The sequence below is a fragment of the Cydia fagiglandana genome, chromosome 1, assembly GCF_963556715.1.
Source record: "Cydia fagiglandana chromosome 1, ilCydFagi1.1, whole genome shotgun sequence".
In the NCBI taxonomy this organism is placed as follows: domain Eukaryota; kingdom Metazoa; phylum Arthropoda; class Insecta; order Lepidoptera; family Tortricidae; genus Cydia; species Cydia fagiglandana.
Window position 1 is genome coordinate 13,792,501 of NC_085932.1, and position 16,835 is coordinate 13,809,335.

A 16,835-nucleotide genomic window follows, 5' to 3' on the forward strand; every position below is an offset into this window, starting at 1 on the left:
AAATATCTTAATCGTAGTACCACGTACAAACCACCTCACCGTTTTGTCTATAACGCTATTTAAATCGCATAGAACTGATGCATTTTCGGATATAGGTACCACGTTTTTTGGTTTTAGAAAGTTTTTAATCATTTGATAAATTTGTATTTTCATAATTTGCAGCAACAAGACAAACTCCACCTTTCCAACCAAGAGAAGTTGCAACTGTTGCACCACCACAACCAGAATCAGCAGATACTGAACGGACACGGCATCGCTACCGCATCCGTCTCCACTGCCACCGTCGTCAACGAAACGGCCAACGGAGGCGCGTACTTCACACATGGACACACGCATTACGCACCTGAGAGACAACACACACACGCGCACCACCTGTGCTTAATGTGCAGACAGGAGTTTGCTGGGAAAGCGGAGTTCATGTTCCACGTTCGAGGACACTTTGAAGGCAAGGTGAGCGACATCGCGGCCGCCGACGTGCTCGCGCGGTCGTTAGTGGACAACTCGGGACTGTGCACCTGAGCCACGCCTGCGCCCAGCGCGTTCCCGACCGACGGCTGTGGCAAGGGCGTGATACAGGACGACACTATTATGCTCAAATTCTGAGACATAAGTGATGACGAGTTCTCGTGCTTCGTGACCAGTGACGTGATGAGGTAGCGTGGCCAGAACCCGTCATAAATACTACTTTACGAACTAATAGGCTAAGGTACAGACTCGATTACAAGGGATATTTTTGTAACATAACTTAAATTCTACTTCCCTAAGTTATTAACTACATGAGTGACGTTATGACGCACTTGTTTATATTAAAACGACATTTTGAATATGCTCAATGTTCCAAAAAATCTATTGTAAATATCGTAAGTTATTTAGTGTGAATGTTGTAAGTAAAAATAATTAATACTTATACTTGAAAAATCATGTATAAGTTTAATCAAAATAAATTGTATAACTAAAAGTATTAATTCAGGTCTTTTTAAAACTATAACTAGATATGTCAGAAGATCTGGATATTCTGGATGTACGAGTAGTAAGTAAATTATTAGAACCTAATACAGTAACAAAGTTCAACACTTTATTCATTTGTTCTCTTTAAATAATATAGTTCGAAAACCATAAATCAATACTTGGTTTATAATATAAATAAATATCAGAGGACATCTTACACAAATCAACCTATTAGCCCCAAACTAAGCAAAGCTTGTACTATGGCTGCTAATAGGCAACGATATACATACGTATCAGTGGCGGAGCATCCATAGAACTCGATTCCCATCGGCTTGTCTGATATTCAGGCTCTTGGGCCATTTTCTTTAAATTTATGAAGAAAAGTACAGTCAACGGTAAAAATATGGGTGTAGACAACTTACTCAAAAATATGTCCCATAGTTCTTAATTCACTGACATAAGAGTTATGGGCATACGTCGGACTCCAGCGGGCATTTTCGTGGCATGTCAGAATCATAGGTAAGGTACGCAAATCAATCAATTCACTTTCGAGTATTTGAACTTAGTATTTGGTACCTAGTATTTATAATGTGAAATTCCAAATATCATAGCAACTAACTGCGTTATGACGCATGTCAGCTATTTATTTGTTTTTTAAGCGGCCACTTCAGTGGGCTATCAGTCATCACTTCAAAGAGAATTAACACATTGAAGATGAATTTAAATGATAACGGGTAACTAATTTAATTAACTATGTTACAAATACTAGGTACATTATAATACTCGTACGTTAAGATTTTTTTGTAAACCTTACCTTGCCCTCAAACTGCCCCTATAGTCCGACGTTTGGTTATGGGACATATTTTTGAAATGATTTGTACACCCATATTTTTACCGTTGACTGTACCTAAGGGCAACTCAGCTACGGCTTGCCTACGGACAATCTAGACGCGCCGCCTTTGATACTTATATAGATAAATACATACTTATATACATACATAGAAAACACCCGATGGCTCAGTGTTCATCACACAAATATATAAATGCCCTTAGGTACCGGGATTCAAATCCAGGACCATCTCTGCTTCACACGCAGCGTGGGTAGTGGGTAGTGACCCACTAGTCCAGACCGGTCGTGCGGTCGATATAATTATCTTAATACATATATTGATTACCGACATGTACCTACATTACAAACCTTTAGTAAGTATTTTATTGTACCTACAGTAGGTATGAATACGTTCACACAAGTGAGTCAGTTGAAGTATTATAAGTAAGGTGTATTCGGGTAATACCGAATGTCGGATAATTCCGAAATTCAGATGAAAATCACCCTAAATTCCATCATAATAAAAGTCTCATTTCGGAATTATCCGACAGTTTTCGACATTCGGAATTACCCGAGTAAACCCTATGACTAATTAACTAGGTATTTAATTAAATTCGACTCCAGTGAATTCGCGACCATGTTGTAAATATGTACCTACCTGTATATATTGAAATGTTTGATAGAATCCGACTGTTTCGCTTTATTTATTCGTTTTAGTCTTAACTTTTATCTAGTCTAGTCTAGTCAAGGTTTGTCCAACACAAACCGAAGGATGAGTGCATCTAGTCATTGCCATTCCATAGAGATTATAAGAAAATGTGAATATATATTTTTGTATGTAGAAATTATATAGGTAGTTTGGTTGTTCTTAAGATATCTTCCACGAGCAAAGACCCAGCGATAGTATGTATGAATACACATGCACATGACACACGAATGATGATTATAAGTAATTCGAGAAACTTTCAGCACACACGAGTTTTTGTACCTACTTTTTATAGACTAATTTAATTCCGTTGTCAGCTCCAAATACATTTTCGACTTAGAGCATTTAATAACTGGAGTGGCCATTAAGAGCTTACCCCTCTGCCGAAAAACTTGCACAATTGAGCAAACTTCTGTATGGACATGGACCGACGTCCGACATGGCTATTTGAACGTTACGTACGAATCATGTAGAACTAGCAATACATTTGACATCCTCTCCACCGCAGAAATCGGCAGATTGTTTCGTAAAGAAAATGTCAGCGATGACATCTCCTTTCTAAATGCTCTAAGGTTATAGAACATAAGAGTAAGTGATATAAGACAAAACATAATTAATTTCTAAATTTTTGTTCAATGTTGCTTCAATCATAAATAATTAAAAGATGCTGGGTCTTTTATCTTCCGCTTCGATAAGGTCCGTGGATCAACATTATGTTACGGTATAGTAACTATTACATAATTCTCGTTTAAAAGCATTACATGCGTATAAATATTATAAAAACCCACTTGAGGCGAATTTTTGAGGGTAGGTAGGTAAGGAAAGACTATCTGTTATTTCGATGTTATTTAAAATACAGTTATAGGTTATAGTACGCCGTTACTTCCGTTACATAGATACTGGCAGACAACGCATTGTTAATTAAATCGTTCAAGATAGGATATTGAAATTTTAAACACAATTAGGTAGGTATATTCTTTATATGTTAGAGAGCTCTCTACATAAAAGCGAAAATAAGGTTGAAAGTTTTTAACGACTTGGTACTACGCAGGCGTACCTACTCGCGGCGGGAGACTTGTTCGTGGCTATGTACATGTTATATTAAAAACTTTTTTCATTTCTCATGCTCTGAAAGAGGGTCATTGTTGTTCTAAAAGGTGTACAGAAAATGATACGTTTCTGCACTAGAGCATTTTAGGTTGCAAGTACGATTTAATTATTTTTTTACGATAAGCAATTGATATTTGGGTATAAATGGATTTGTTATACAATTTCCATTCTGATATTTGACTCCCCATTCCAAAAAACGATACTTTTGCCTAAATTGTTAATTGAAAGTACCCTCAAAAATACATTAAAAATTTATACTTAGTCATGTTTTTACAAAACACATGGATCTTACTTTCCTCGTATTCGAAATGAAAAGTAGAGTGTTTAACTCGGGTGAAAGGCATCATTTCAGCCTCGGACTATTGTCGCTTTCACTGCGTTCGAACGCCATACTACCTCGACAGAAATGAGTGCCTTTCATCCCTTGGTTAACAATCTATTATTTTTAGTAGCGGCGCCTGTTCCCTAGAACGGTTAAAAACAGCAATATTTATCTATAAAAAGCCAACCGGTCAAGTGCGAGTCGGACTCGCGTTCCAAGGGTTCCGTACATTAGCCAATTTTAAACAATGTTGTATTTCTGAATGTAGAACGTGGATGAAATGTCTTTAAAAAATCCGTAGTGGTCGAATCAAAAACTAATAATAAGTAATTAAGTCAGACTCACGCTTGACTGCACATTTATAATAGGTTTTCCTGTCATCTTAGGGTCTCCCCAAATATATCGACGCGCATTCGGCAAAAGCCGATAGGAAAAAGCTTTATGTCCGCGCAATAAGAGCGAAAAACCGGTCGACGCGTCCGGCGTCGTCGGCCGTCGCGAGCCGAGCCAAACGACGACTTTTTCGCTCTTATTGCGCGGACATAAAGCTTTTTCCTATCGGCTTTTGCCGAATGCGCGTCGATATATTTGGGGAGACCCTTATTCCTTTTTAAAAAAAATTGTAGACCCAGTAGGTGATCCTATAAGGATTCCGTTTTTTCCTTTTGTGGTACGGAACCCTAATAAAACTAAGAATAATAAATTTACAAGTAATACGGAAAACCATTAACCTAAGGAATGAACGCGGCAATAAACAGTTCTTATTTACCTAACGTTATCCGAGTTATCTCAATTGTATCACCTCTCAGACTTAACTGCGTACGTACGGATTAAAGTAAACAAAGATTTAGGGCCAGTTGCACAAGCCACAGTTAACAGATTGAACAATGTCAAATATAAAATATCAAATATCAACATTTATTCAGCAAATAGGCCACAAGGGCACTTTTACACGTCAACATTGAATTTACATAAAAGCAAAAATAATAACATCAACAATTTTATAAAATAAAACTAACAATTCAATCTAACGTATTACAATTACTAAGAGATGTATATGGTCTCTTAATGTCGAATTACATACAAAATACAGATAAAAAAACACACAAAAAAATCTCACGCAGCAGAGATCTATGAAACTTCCCATACAATAAAATTTTACGAACGCTTTAACGGTGACAGACGGTATGGTGCAACTGACCCTTAGATAGAAATGTTTGCAAGATATACACATTACGTCAATTACGTGTCAAGCATATGTGCTCGTTTGGGGGCGAAACATAGCTATAGGTAGTACCCACGATATATATTATGTAGTACCTCATAAAATATTAAAAACTGTCTGAATAAAAACTGTTATTTGTAGCATCGAAAAAACAAATGGATGTTTAGTCGTAGGATGGTCCAATGTCGATCTCACATTATATATGTAAACTCACTCGTATATTTCACAACTAATGCACTGATTTAAATACTTATAAACATTGAGAATTTATAGCATATTTTTTGCAACATGATGAGTTAAAGGTATCAATTAAAACTATTAACGAATTGCTAGAAGGGTAGAATTTTATTAGATATTCTTAAATTTTCTACTTTCAATATATTTATAAGGTTACAGTCAGATTGCAGCAACTAAGGTAACCACATACTCTTATGTACATATGTATATCGTTACACATCTCTACTCCTATGGTATAATAGGATGTGTTCCGTTAATTGGCTAGTTTCCCTGTTATCTACTGTTTTATGCTGGCCTTGCTGTGCCAGGCCAGAGTCAGGAAAGCTATTTGTTTTTGTAAAGGCTCCTCTTCACGTTGGGCCACACCAACGCCAACGAGGGACGCAGCCATGCGGTAGAATGAGATAGCAATATCACTTGCTCCCTCTAACGCATAAATGCGTCCCTCGTTGGCGTTGGCCCAACGTGAAGAGGAGCCTTAATACCAACTCCCTTTCTTACAAGTTACGAACTGTCTTCAAACAGCTTTCCATTAATGCAAAAAATGTAAACAATACGAGTGAAGTTACAACGCGTATGTGGATCACATATGGAATGCATTTGGTATAGCCAAATCAGAGCACGATGGAAGTTACAAATTTGTATCTAGGCGTAGGGGGTCGTGAAAGCGAGCCGATGATAGGTGGGACATGTATGCAATACATTCAAAATAGAGTTAGCACTAGTTACTATTATGTAGGTATAAACACACCGTAACGTGAAACGAATTATGTTCAATAGAATTAATTAACAGTAAAGAATGGTTCTTTACTAGAATACATATAGATAATATTGTAGAAGAGAGCCTAATAATAATTGTTTAGATGACCTAAGCTGATTAAGAATTCAATGGTGTAATATTTAAAAGAATTAACTTGCGAATATATAAATAAAAAAGTAGATAAATATCTATATTGGATTCTTAACCGGCTGCAAACTTTTTATTTTAATTTTTATGTTATTATGTACAGATATATCCGCAATCTATCTGTTCTGAGTGAAGATTTAAGTACGTACTGATTTTAATCCTTTATTAATTTATAAAAAAAATATACAGAAGGTGCAGCAGCTGGCTCGCTTCTACTTTAAGCAATATGATTTATTACTTTTTGTATAACATAAATAACATATGCATTCACTTCGGTTACACGTATAAGATTTTGTGTAATACAATAATGAATATGTACTTCCGTAACCGCCTTTCTTTCCGGATGACTATTATACTTATCGATAATACTGCCAGTTTCTTAGCTGAAGCTAAAGCAAGGCGGCTTTAAGCTGACCACTGACTAGCAGTCCGCCGGACGATATCGGCCGGTCAGTTGTTCGGAACTGTCAAGTTTTTGTTCTAACTGACATGCCGATATCGTCCGGCGGCCTGTTAGTCAGTGGTCGGCTTTAGACTCACTGAAATCACGGCGGAATCACGATGTGGAATGTCGGTTCTTACGGAATTGACAATTCTATAAACTGACAAATATGTTAAGATCTGAATTCTGCCATGTCTACGGTGGGTCTTATGAGTTCGTTATACTTAGTTTGTAAATTATGTAGTATCAACAGCTTAATACCAAAAATTAGTAAGTAAGTACTTGTATTTTATATGAAAATTGCTTTCAAAATGATCTCAAATTTTAGTCGTATAATGCGTATACAGTAAGTGCATGTGACGCTGTGTGTTTGTACTTATTTTACATTTTGCCACATTGATGCGAAGTTTAAAAACCCAAATTATGACAGCGTGTCTGCAACTTAGGGCCCCCCCCCCCACATCTAGCGTCTTTCGAGCGTCGGCGTCTGTCGGCGTCTGGTCAGCGCTATGGAAAATGACGTCGCTGCGCAGTTGCGTCGACGTTGCGTCGAGCAGTGGCCATAGAATTGTAGGCGCCGACGCTCGAAAGACGCCAGATGTGAGGGGGCCCTTAAACCCTCGAGTCAAGCCGATTTGGTTGCATACAATTTATGAAACATTTCGGTGTGATACAATCGCAATGAAGTGTTTTGGAATTGTAGGTATCAACTCTGTGATCAAAAGCTTTAGAATATCCTTTTTTTAATTATATTTAGTTTATTCCTATTATAAGTATTATATGTATAACCGACTCCAGAATACGCAGATAAGTGAAAATGTAATTAATATAAATAATAAATATTAGACAATATAATAAATGTCCTTAGACACACTACTAAATCTACCAAATCAGTTGTACTTAATATAGGTCTGGCCATATATCTTTATTAATTTCTGTGTGAAAACTGCCGCCGGCTCTCTCTAAATAGCGAGACCAATACCTAGTATAACTTAATACTAACGACCGAGTCATTCGCTGGGAATGTTGGGATCTGTGAATTGATGTAAACATGCATAGGGGAGTAGATTAAGTTACCTAATATTAAAATTATTAATAAATAGACATTGTACAAAGTAATGTTTGTAACTGTACATATTTAGCAATGCTAAAAATTGTGGCTCCGAGCGGTAAATTACTACTAAGTAATTAAAATTAAACAAATTATACCTTGAGGTGGAAATCTATTAAATTATCTGTATCATTTATATGACAATACAAAGACGCTAGCCAGCTTTTAGGTATCTACACTGTAGCGTCCATTTAGTCAAATGATAATATTTAAAATACACAGAACATTGCCCCCGAGCAAAAAAAATTTGATAGTGAAACCGACAGGCATAAGTCATATCCTGCTCCTGGCCCTGGCCCAATTCGGATTTTGAAATAGACATCTATTAGATATCTTTTAGACATCACCAAGATACGATAACGATATGTTTAAGATCTAACCAAATCAAATTTGACATTTGCGCGATTCTGGAGATACTCTTGAACGATTTCCACAGGATATGACTTAGACATCTAATAGATATCTTACTCTATCTAACGTAAAAGTCACGCGTATTCGGGAAACGAGATAATCACAAGATCTAGAGACGATATAGATATCAACTAGATTTATATTAGATATCGACTAGATGTGACTTGGATATCTAAGTCATAACTTGTCAGTTATTGATGGCTGCTCTTCAGACCTCATGGCCATTGACGCCGGTGTTCCTCAGGGGTCTGTTCTCTCCGCAACCCTTTTCCTGCTCCACATTAACGACATGCTGCAACCCAGCATTGTAGGTTATGCAGATGACAGTACGGTTGTTGAGAGATATTTGGCTGGTGCAGGGGACAGCAGGGAGGGTATACGTTCACAGAGAGAGGCCATGGTTGAGCGAATGAACTTGACCCTTAGTCTCGTTTCCCAGTGGGGTGATGACAATCTGGTCACGTTCAATGCCTCCAAAACGCAGACGTGTCTATTTTCCGCAAAACGGAGTCCATTCGACCTGACTCCTTCTTTCCGGGGTGCATCTGTACCTATTGCCGACAGCCTGGAACTCCTCGGCATGGAGCTGAGTTCAGTCCTCAGCTTCGGCAGCTTCATTGAGTCTAAAGCACAAACTGCGGCCAGAAAGCTGGGCGTCCTAAATAAGGTGAAGCGATACTTCACACCTGGACAGCTTCTAACACTTTACAAAGCTCAAGTCCGGTCGTGTATGGAGTATTGCAGCCACCTGTGGGATGGCTCAGCTAAATACCAACTCGCCGCTTTGGACTCAGTGGAGCGCAGAGCCAGGAGGATGATTGGCGACAAGAAGCTAACGGCTAAGCTTCAGTCTTTGGCCCATCGGCGGAAAGTCGCCAGCCTGTCGGTATTCTACAGGTTGCACTTCGGGGAGTGTGCCCAAGAGCTACACGAGCTTATTCCACCGTCCCCATTCTACCATCGGACTTTTAGACGCACGGCCGGTTTCCATCCTTACTTGGTAGATATTCCACCAATTCGCACGAAGCGCTTTGCTTCTACTTTCCTTATGCGCACTGCCAAGGAATGGAATTCCTTGCCGGCGTCTATATTTCCGTGTTCTTATAACCCGGCAACCTTCAAATCAAGAGTGAACAGGCACCTTCTGGGCGAGCTCGCTCCATCGTAGGCCACGTCTACGCCTCGGCTAGTCTGTGGCCATGAGTAAGCCCATTCATAAGAAAAAAAAAAAATCGTTCAAGAGGACCTCCAGTATCGCGGAAACGTCAAATTTGACATATCTAACTTACAAATGACTATATCTTCTCGATATCGTATCTTAGTCATCTCTAGATGATCTCTAGTGTTAAAGTTAGAATAGGGCCGTGTCATTAGTTGCCCGAATTGCGCTGCAAAAGAGAACTAGTTGATATCTAAACTATAACGTATCTAGAATGGATCTAGTACGTGTCGTCTCTTGTGAATATCTTGAAGTTCGAATACGGCAGATAATCATCACGCGCAGCGTCTTCTAATACTGTTATTCCTTAGTTCGCATTAATTCCCTAAATTGTTATTTTTCTAAACTAAGTAGTACCTATGTATTTATCTTCATAACTCTTTTGTATTATGAGCCATAAGTCAGGTTCTTAAAATTAAAAGTCAACTGTGATTGTTTGATTCAACCATTTTATACCATTGACTTATTGCATAATGTAAGTAAAAAAAATGTATAGCTAGAATTTTAAATACGAGTAATATATTGACAAAAGCTAGTCATAAAATAGGAGCAATAACGCATATCGTTTCTGTTAATTTACTATTGAAATTTGTGGAAATGTAACTAATATTGTGTAGGTAGAGTTTGGAAATAAAAACATAAGACATGTTTTGATTTTTCCTTGAAAGACACTAAATTTGTTTCTTTCAGATGTATTCCTCTAACCCCACTAGTCCTATTACTCATACTACTGCGCTCAAGCTGGCTCAAAGTAAGCCATTAAGCACATGAATAATCCCGTTCCCTTTCTCAATCCCCGTTTTAGGTACCTACTGTAAAAGCACTAACCCTAATGCTTCCAAGAAATAATCTAAGCAAATATTGGCCATAAATATTAGTGATCGTCTAGTTCAAAATGTAGGACCCTCTACGTTGTGATAAAATATCTTTATGAAATCGACGGACCTATAATTAAAATTATAACAAATTGATTTTAATTTTCAATAAATAAAACAAATGAAGAACAACATATTAATAAATTAAAGAACCGTTAAATAAAATAAAATTATCGCAATGGACGTCCGTTTATAAAAAACGTAATCGCAAATACGAAATAATAATAATAACAAATATTCGTATAAAAATACTTTTACTGACGCAAAATAAACCGCCAGTATTAACCGTCCGTAATTGAAAGAACATCCGTACTTCAATAAATTTGTACGTAAATAAACAAAACGAAGTAAACGTAAAACATTAACTTACCCGTAAGCTCAAAATAAATAAAATAATAAAAAAATCTAACTACATAAATGAACATGCAACTCACCGAAAACAGCATGGCTAAGGAATAGAATTAATTAGTTGACTTAATTACCTGACTTTACATGTAGATTTACAATGTTGTAATTTAATAACTAGTAACTTACTTCTAACTTAAATATAAGCTCGTCGCACAGCAAAGCAACAACGATCTGAAATAAATGCCCGACCTCAAAGGGACCTTGTGAAACAGACCATAGGTCTAGAATGGGGAACCTAAGTTATTACTTTGTTTTTGAATGTCCAGGGGCTCCCTGCCATCCTACACCCCTGCCTCGCGTGACGTTGAGAATGGAACATGCCCGTCTACGCGTCCTTCAAAGCCGTCAGGAAAACAAACCTAGCTAAACCAAAAACATTCAAACCATCACACCTACTCATTACTCTACATTCTTCACTTTCCTGACGTTCTTAAAAATATATTTACGCACAATGCATTTTTAAATTACGCTAAGCAATCTACGCGCTGCGGTATCTACGCTTCCCTAACTCGGCATGCAGCTCGCGTATTTGTGACGAAGTTAGTGAGTGTTGTCGATTTGTACAAGGTGCTCTGAATATTATTTATACTCTACAACATCCACTGTACTGCAGCCCCTTAAATTGGAAAGAGAGCACTCTACCTTCACACACGACATCAGACGTCAGGGGTCGGCACATATCGAGTGGTTGAATCCCAGGACTACAGAGCGAAATGTTGCAGAAAATATAAACAACTCAGGCCTTGTGTGTGTACCTAGTGTGTAGGGTAGAGGCTTCAGACTTCTGAAGCACTGACACGTCAGATACTTCAGGCCAAAGCCAGTTTCGGCGTCCAGCCGGCAGGAGCTACTCTCAGCCACCGACCTTATTCCGAGTGTACCTAAATGTGTGTATGCAAATAGACTAAACGTGTGGTGTGTCAGCTGTGTATGTGTAAGTGTAGTGTGGTGTGTTTCGAATGTGTGTACATGTTTTTTGTGTGTGTGAGGCACAAAATACATGGTGTGTAAAATAGTTTTTATTGTGGTTCACTATCTCATCACAAATAATAGGATCAAAGAAGCAATCAAATGCGTGACACTACAATTTCGTCATATTGTCGGAAAGAGCCAAATTATGGATTGTATTGTATGATATATGGTATTAAATTAAGCTCTTCCTTCAAAACAACTACATTGCAATGTCAACATTCAATTCAAACAAGCAGATCAAAATAAAAGTGATTTTATGGGAGTTTTATCCGCTTTCGTACCAAATTTAATAAAAACTATCTAAATAAAGAGATACGAATGTAGCCAGAAGGGCTCCCTATAATCTTCTTCTCGTTCGCTCGCTCGCTCAGCTCAGGAACATTGCAGAAGAGATCTATTATGTCCTACGTACAAATCGTCCACTGCATGACGACTTCCCTAACCCTTTGAAAAACGCTGAACTCAGCTAAAAAAATACAACGAACACCCGACGTGATGACGTAAGGGGATAAGAGAATTAATTTCTTACACATTACTCTTATTAACTAAATTATAGATAAATATAAACACTTCCTGACTTCACTGACTCTATTAAACAATAAATACACTTTACTCTATTATATAAAAAAAAACATTTTATAAAAAGAAATAGAGTTTTAATACTTAAATTCTCTACACAGAGTTTATTGTCATTATAAACCACTATTACTAAAACTACACTTTTAGAACTTTACCTATTCTAGCTATGAAAAAAATTTACCTAACAAATATTTATCTAGTTACTGAATCGCACAATTAACTGGTTTCTGGCTAAATATCACGACACGAATTCAGCCAATCGTCTCAAGCTCTAAATCCCGACTGCCCTCCTGGAGGTCTATTTTTTAAAACAATAATATTCACACGAATTAATTCACGTAACAGAAAGACGTTATGTACGTACAAATTGCATTAACATACGTCATTTATGAATTCGATTAGTAAAAGTTTTTAACTAGATGACGTATGTGTCACCTTATTATAATTAACCTATGCCCTTTTAATACGCATTTGCAACAGAACTCTTTGTTTTAGCTAACGTACTTATGATAAGAATCAAGTATCCTAAGAGCGGCGCCGAAAAAAGGCAACATGAAACCAAAACTATGATTTTGTGTTTATATTAGGTCGGTTTCAAAGAACTTGCGACGTGTGAATATATTTTTAGGGATCCGCATTAAAATACTAGCTATTTATAAGAAGTCTAAACCTAACCCTGTAACACTGCTGTTACACTACCTACTTACAGTTCCTTAATTATGGCTCAAACTCCGTCATCAGTTAATTGGATTAATTTATAAACCTTCGAGCTATGGAAGGTATGGTATTTCTACACTCCATACTTTTTTCTACACCACACACAGTCGCACTTCTCACTTATCAATTATAGTTAGACCAAGAAAAGTCTGCAGCGATTTTGATAGCCCACGCAGTGCAGGTGTTATTTACATGTCATAATTTCATAGAAGTTTGACGTTTTAAATGACACTTGCACTGGCTATCAAAATCGCTGCAGACTTTTCTCTGTCTGACTCTACATGTATACAGAATCTAATCCGTAATGATCACAAAAACAAATCTTGCACACCTCGAACTCTTTATTGTGTCAGAACACTCACCGCGCTAGTCGTGTGCATGCACAGCTCCTAGTGAGTGTTATATTCTTTGATGCACAGTAGTTGATCTTGTACTTCGGCAGAGGGGAAATAGTGCGAATGCCGACTCCCTTTCCGTGTTGCTCGAAGATTTAAACACATAATTAAAAAAAGGCACCGTAATCCCTTTTATTATAAAAAAAAAACATCACGAGGGCCACACCAAACCTCTTTTAACTTGTTTAATACTGGTTGACACAGTAAGTGTAAAAACGTCAACCGTAATCATAAAAAAAATACGTATCAACTACGTCTTGGTTGTCATTTATTGGTCATGTATTGACTAAACAATATGTTTTGCTAATGTTTAGTTTCTAAATTTCAGTTAAAATCTAAATTATGAGTTCAATGCGATAGACCACAGCTTTATAATAGTGAAGCCGGTAAGAAAACAAGAACATTAATATGTATCATCAATAAAAAGTCACGGATTATCCGGACTCAATATAACGGAAGTATACGTGATCGTCCATACAAAAAGAGAAAACTTTTTCCACTTCGAAATATTTTCCATGATTTTTAGTGTATTATTTAAATTATTGACACGCTGAAAAACTAGGTTTATTTCGTTCTTCCTTTTTTCAAAATTTGCCATACAATTAACAACTATTTTTTATTTTTTCAATAAAAACGAAACTTTTTTAATGATAATTATATAGGAATATGCATCAAAGCTATCCATTCAGCATACCTACTTTTAGTGAGTGAAACGAGCGATGATTTGATACCAACCACACTACACTGGCCGTGATATTTTGTCTTGTCAATCTTTAAAACACAAAAATAAAGTTATTGATATACACATTAAAACATATATTAGGTAGTCTTAATACAAGTCACAAATATATCGATCATGTACCTACCTACATGTAAATCAAAATCTCTTTTTAATTTCAAATTTTCACTGTCAACATGGCAAAAAGGCAAAGAGTAAATTAGTATACTTGTTTAAGTCTAAATTATTTTGGTTTAGGATTACAACATTGCCGCGCCACAGAGCGTCAATAAATAAATGTTAGGGGACATCTTACACAGCCCCAAACTAAGCAAAACTTGTACTATGAGTGCTAGGCGACGATATACATACTTATATATAGGAAACACCCGTGATTCAGGAACAAATGTAATTTGTGTTCCTCAGACAAATAAATGCCCTAATCGGGATTCGAACCCAGGACCATTGGCTTCACAGGCAGGGTCATTACCCATTAGGCCAGACCGGTCGTCAAATCATATCACTATAGCCACAAATATTAAAGTATATTACAAATACAAATATTAAATATATACCTATCGTCAAATTAGACTTAGGTACCTATTATATCCTCTAGGTCGTATACATATTTTTTTCTGATATTTATTTTTATTATTCAGAGTTTATTAACAAAATGGAAACTGCGTGCTTAAAAATTAAATTCACACCACTAATCAAAAAGCTACGTGAGAATGACTCCAAATGTTGTCTCGAAATTGTACCGGAAGTGACATGTTTACAAAACATTGATAAGATGCTACAGAAACAAGAAAACAGCTTATACGAATACGTTATTCCTATTACTTATAAAATAATTCTCAAGAAGAGTACGAAATGCGATACAAAGCATGCGGGTTATGAACATAACCAGATTTATCATTCATGTGTAGACATTTTACACGGACCTGCTACCAGTTATTATGATGAAACTGGAGACATCAAACGATTTTTAAGCGAAACTGTAATGTTTAATAAACTACCAACAAGTTTCCATGGATGGAACATGGCTATACCACAACATGAAAAACTTAACTTCACCCCAGACGAAAAAATTACAGCAAGTACTCAGACTTACGAGAAGAGAGGCGAATTTACTCTCACTAGTAGTGAAAGCAGAAATTTGAATAAATTTTATACCACAAACAGCACGGATACTGACAAAGAGTATTGTGGTAATTAACTAGTTACCGTTATTAACTTTTTTAAGAGATAGCTATCGATATATTTTTTTGTACTTAATTTGTTTTTTATTTCAGTAATGTGTAACATTGATATTCAAGTCGATACTATTCAAAATATTGTGGACGTGGTAAACGATGTACCTGAAAAGGGCAACCAAAAAATCTGCAGTAAAAATATCAACGTCTTAATTAATGAGATCTCTAAGAAGTGTAACATTAATGAAATGCGTAAATTAAGTCTCACGCCTATTTGTTCTATTAACACAAATGACATGTTTATGGCAGAACAAAATGAAAATAATAATAACATGGGATTTGTCAAAGATATTCTTTATAAATATATATCACCAATAATGAAACCAAATATGGGCACCACTTACTACATGCCTTTAAATGAGTGTAAACCAATAGAACCATATAGAAATACACCTGAAATGCGAATAGCTGAGTTCCAGAAATTAATTGAATACGAGATGTTACCCCTAAAATATATGCTAAATGACATAGTTTCGAAATACGCGTCACTAAATGTAGATAACCAACTAAAAAAATCTTTATTACGCACAAAAAAAAATCATCTAATCGAAAAATTTAGTTGTCAAAATCGCTGTAGATCTAATCGTGTTTTTTATACAATTGTCTTTGATGATTAAATTTGACTGTCAAATAAATGTGACTTAGAACTTATTTATTTTATTTTATGGCTACGGGTTTAAAAATACGATGAACAAACCTTGCTGCCGAGTAATCGATGAAACGGACGGTCCATGGACGGCCTAACCATAGAAACACATTTTCCAAAAACAGTCCAGTCTGGACTGTCCAGATACACTGACAGTTATGCCTTCTTCATAAATATACTCCACTCCCAGCTTTGAACATTACCCAATACACAACTTTCCGGTATTAAATAGTTTTGATTGGCCAATAAACGTTTAGCTAAAATAAAATTCTATGTACCTTCTTAGAATTTTATTACGGCTTAAAAATTACTATTCTATTCTAGTTTTTTGTCCCGAGTGAAACTAATAAATCTTAAAGTTTACAAATTTTGTAATTACTTATTAGTTATTATGTTAATTTGCTAGAAATGCCATTCATAAATTTCACTTTATGCTAAGCTATTAAAAACATAAGTTTTCTAAACAAAAACGAATAATCTCAGAACAGCTATTAGTGGCTTTTCGTTCTGGAAATTCAGACACAAATAGACACTTTATAACCCCCGACGCAAAAACAGGGGTGTTATATGTTTGACGCCAATGTCTGACTGTCTGTCTGACTGTAGCATTGTATCTCTCCAACGGATGGATCGATTTCTATGTGTTATTTTTTACATAAGGACGAGTTTTTATTGCGGTGGTTCTTAGCTATGTTTGGTAGAAATCGATTCAGCAGTCTGAAGAGTGTCAGCGCTTTTCCAAAATAATGGCATATACGCTATATATAGCGTAGGGGTTTTTTGGAACGAAACAATTATGTAC

The 16,835-nt window shown here is 36.4% G+C and overlaps 2 protein-coding genes across 2 annotated transcripts in view; both read left to right on the forward strand.

Moving 5' to 3' along the window:
- The window catches only part of LOC134664478 (uncharacterized), a 22,950-nt gene extending 18,656 nt beyond the window's left edge, over positions 1–4,294 (forward strand). The window contains exon 11 of the mRNA XM_063521158.1: positions 163–4,294. Within this exon, the coding sequence (XP_063377228.1) occupies positions 163–519 (357 nt within the window). The 3' untranslated portion in view covers positions 520–4,294. The remainder of the gene's footprint in view (positions 1–162) is intronic.
- A 9,385-nt stretch (positions 4,295–13,679) lies between these two features.
- Positions 13,680–16,038, forward strand: LOC134664489 (uncharacterized). Its single transcript, XM_063521165.1, has 3 exons — positions 13,680–13,799; positions 14,791–15,342; positions 15,427–16,038. The coding sequence occupies exons 2-3, from the start codon at positions 14,805–14,807 to the stop codon at positions 16,002–16,004; spliced, it is 1,116 nt and encodes a 371-aa protein (XP_063377235.1). The 5' UTR covers positions 13,680–13,799; positions 14,791–14,804; the 3' UTR covers positions 16,005–16,038.
- The last annotated feature ends 797 nt before the right edge of the window (positions 16,039–16,835 follow it).

What these genes read in the sequence shown, in the direction of transcription:
- LOC134664489 (XM_063521165.1), top strand. Translation starts at nt 14,805, where the DNA reads ATGGAAACTGCGTGCTTAAAAATTAAATTCACACCACTAATCAAAAAG. An exon ending in TACTGACAAAGAGTATTGTG is followed by an intron (nt 15,343 to 15,426) that starts GTAATTAACTAG and finishes TTTTTATTTCAG; the next exon opens with TAATGTGTAACATTGATATT.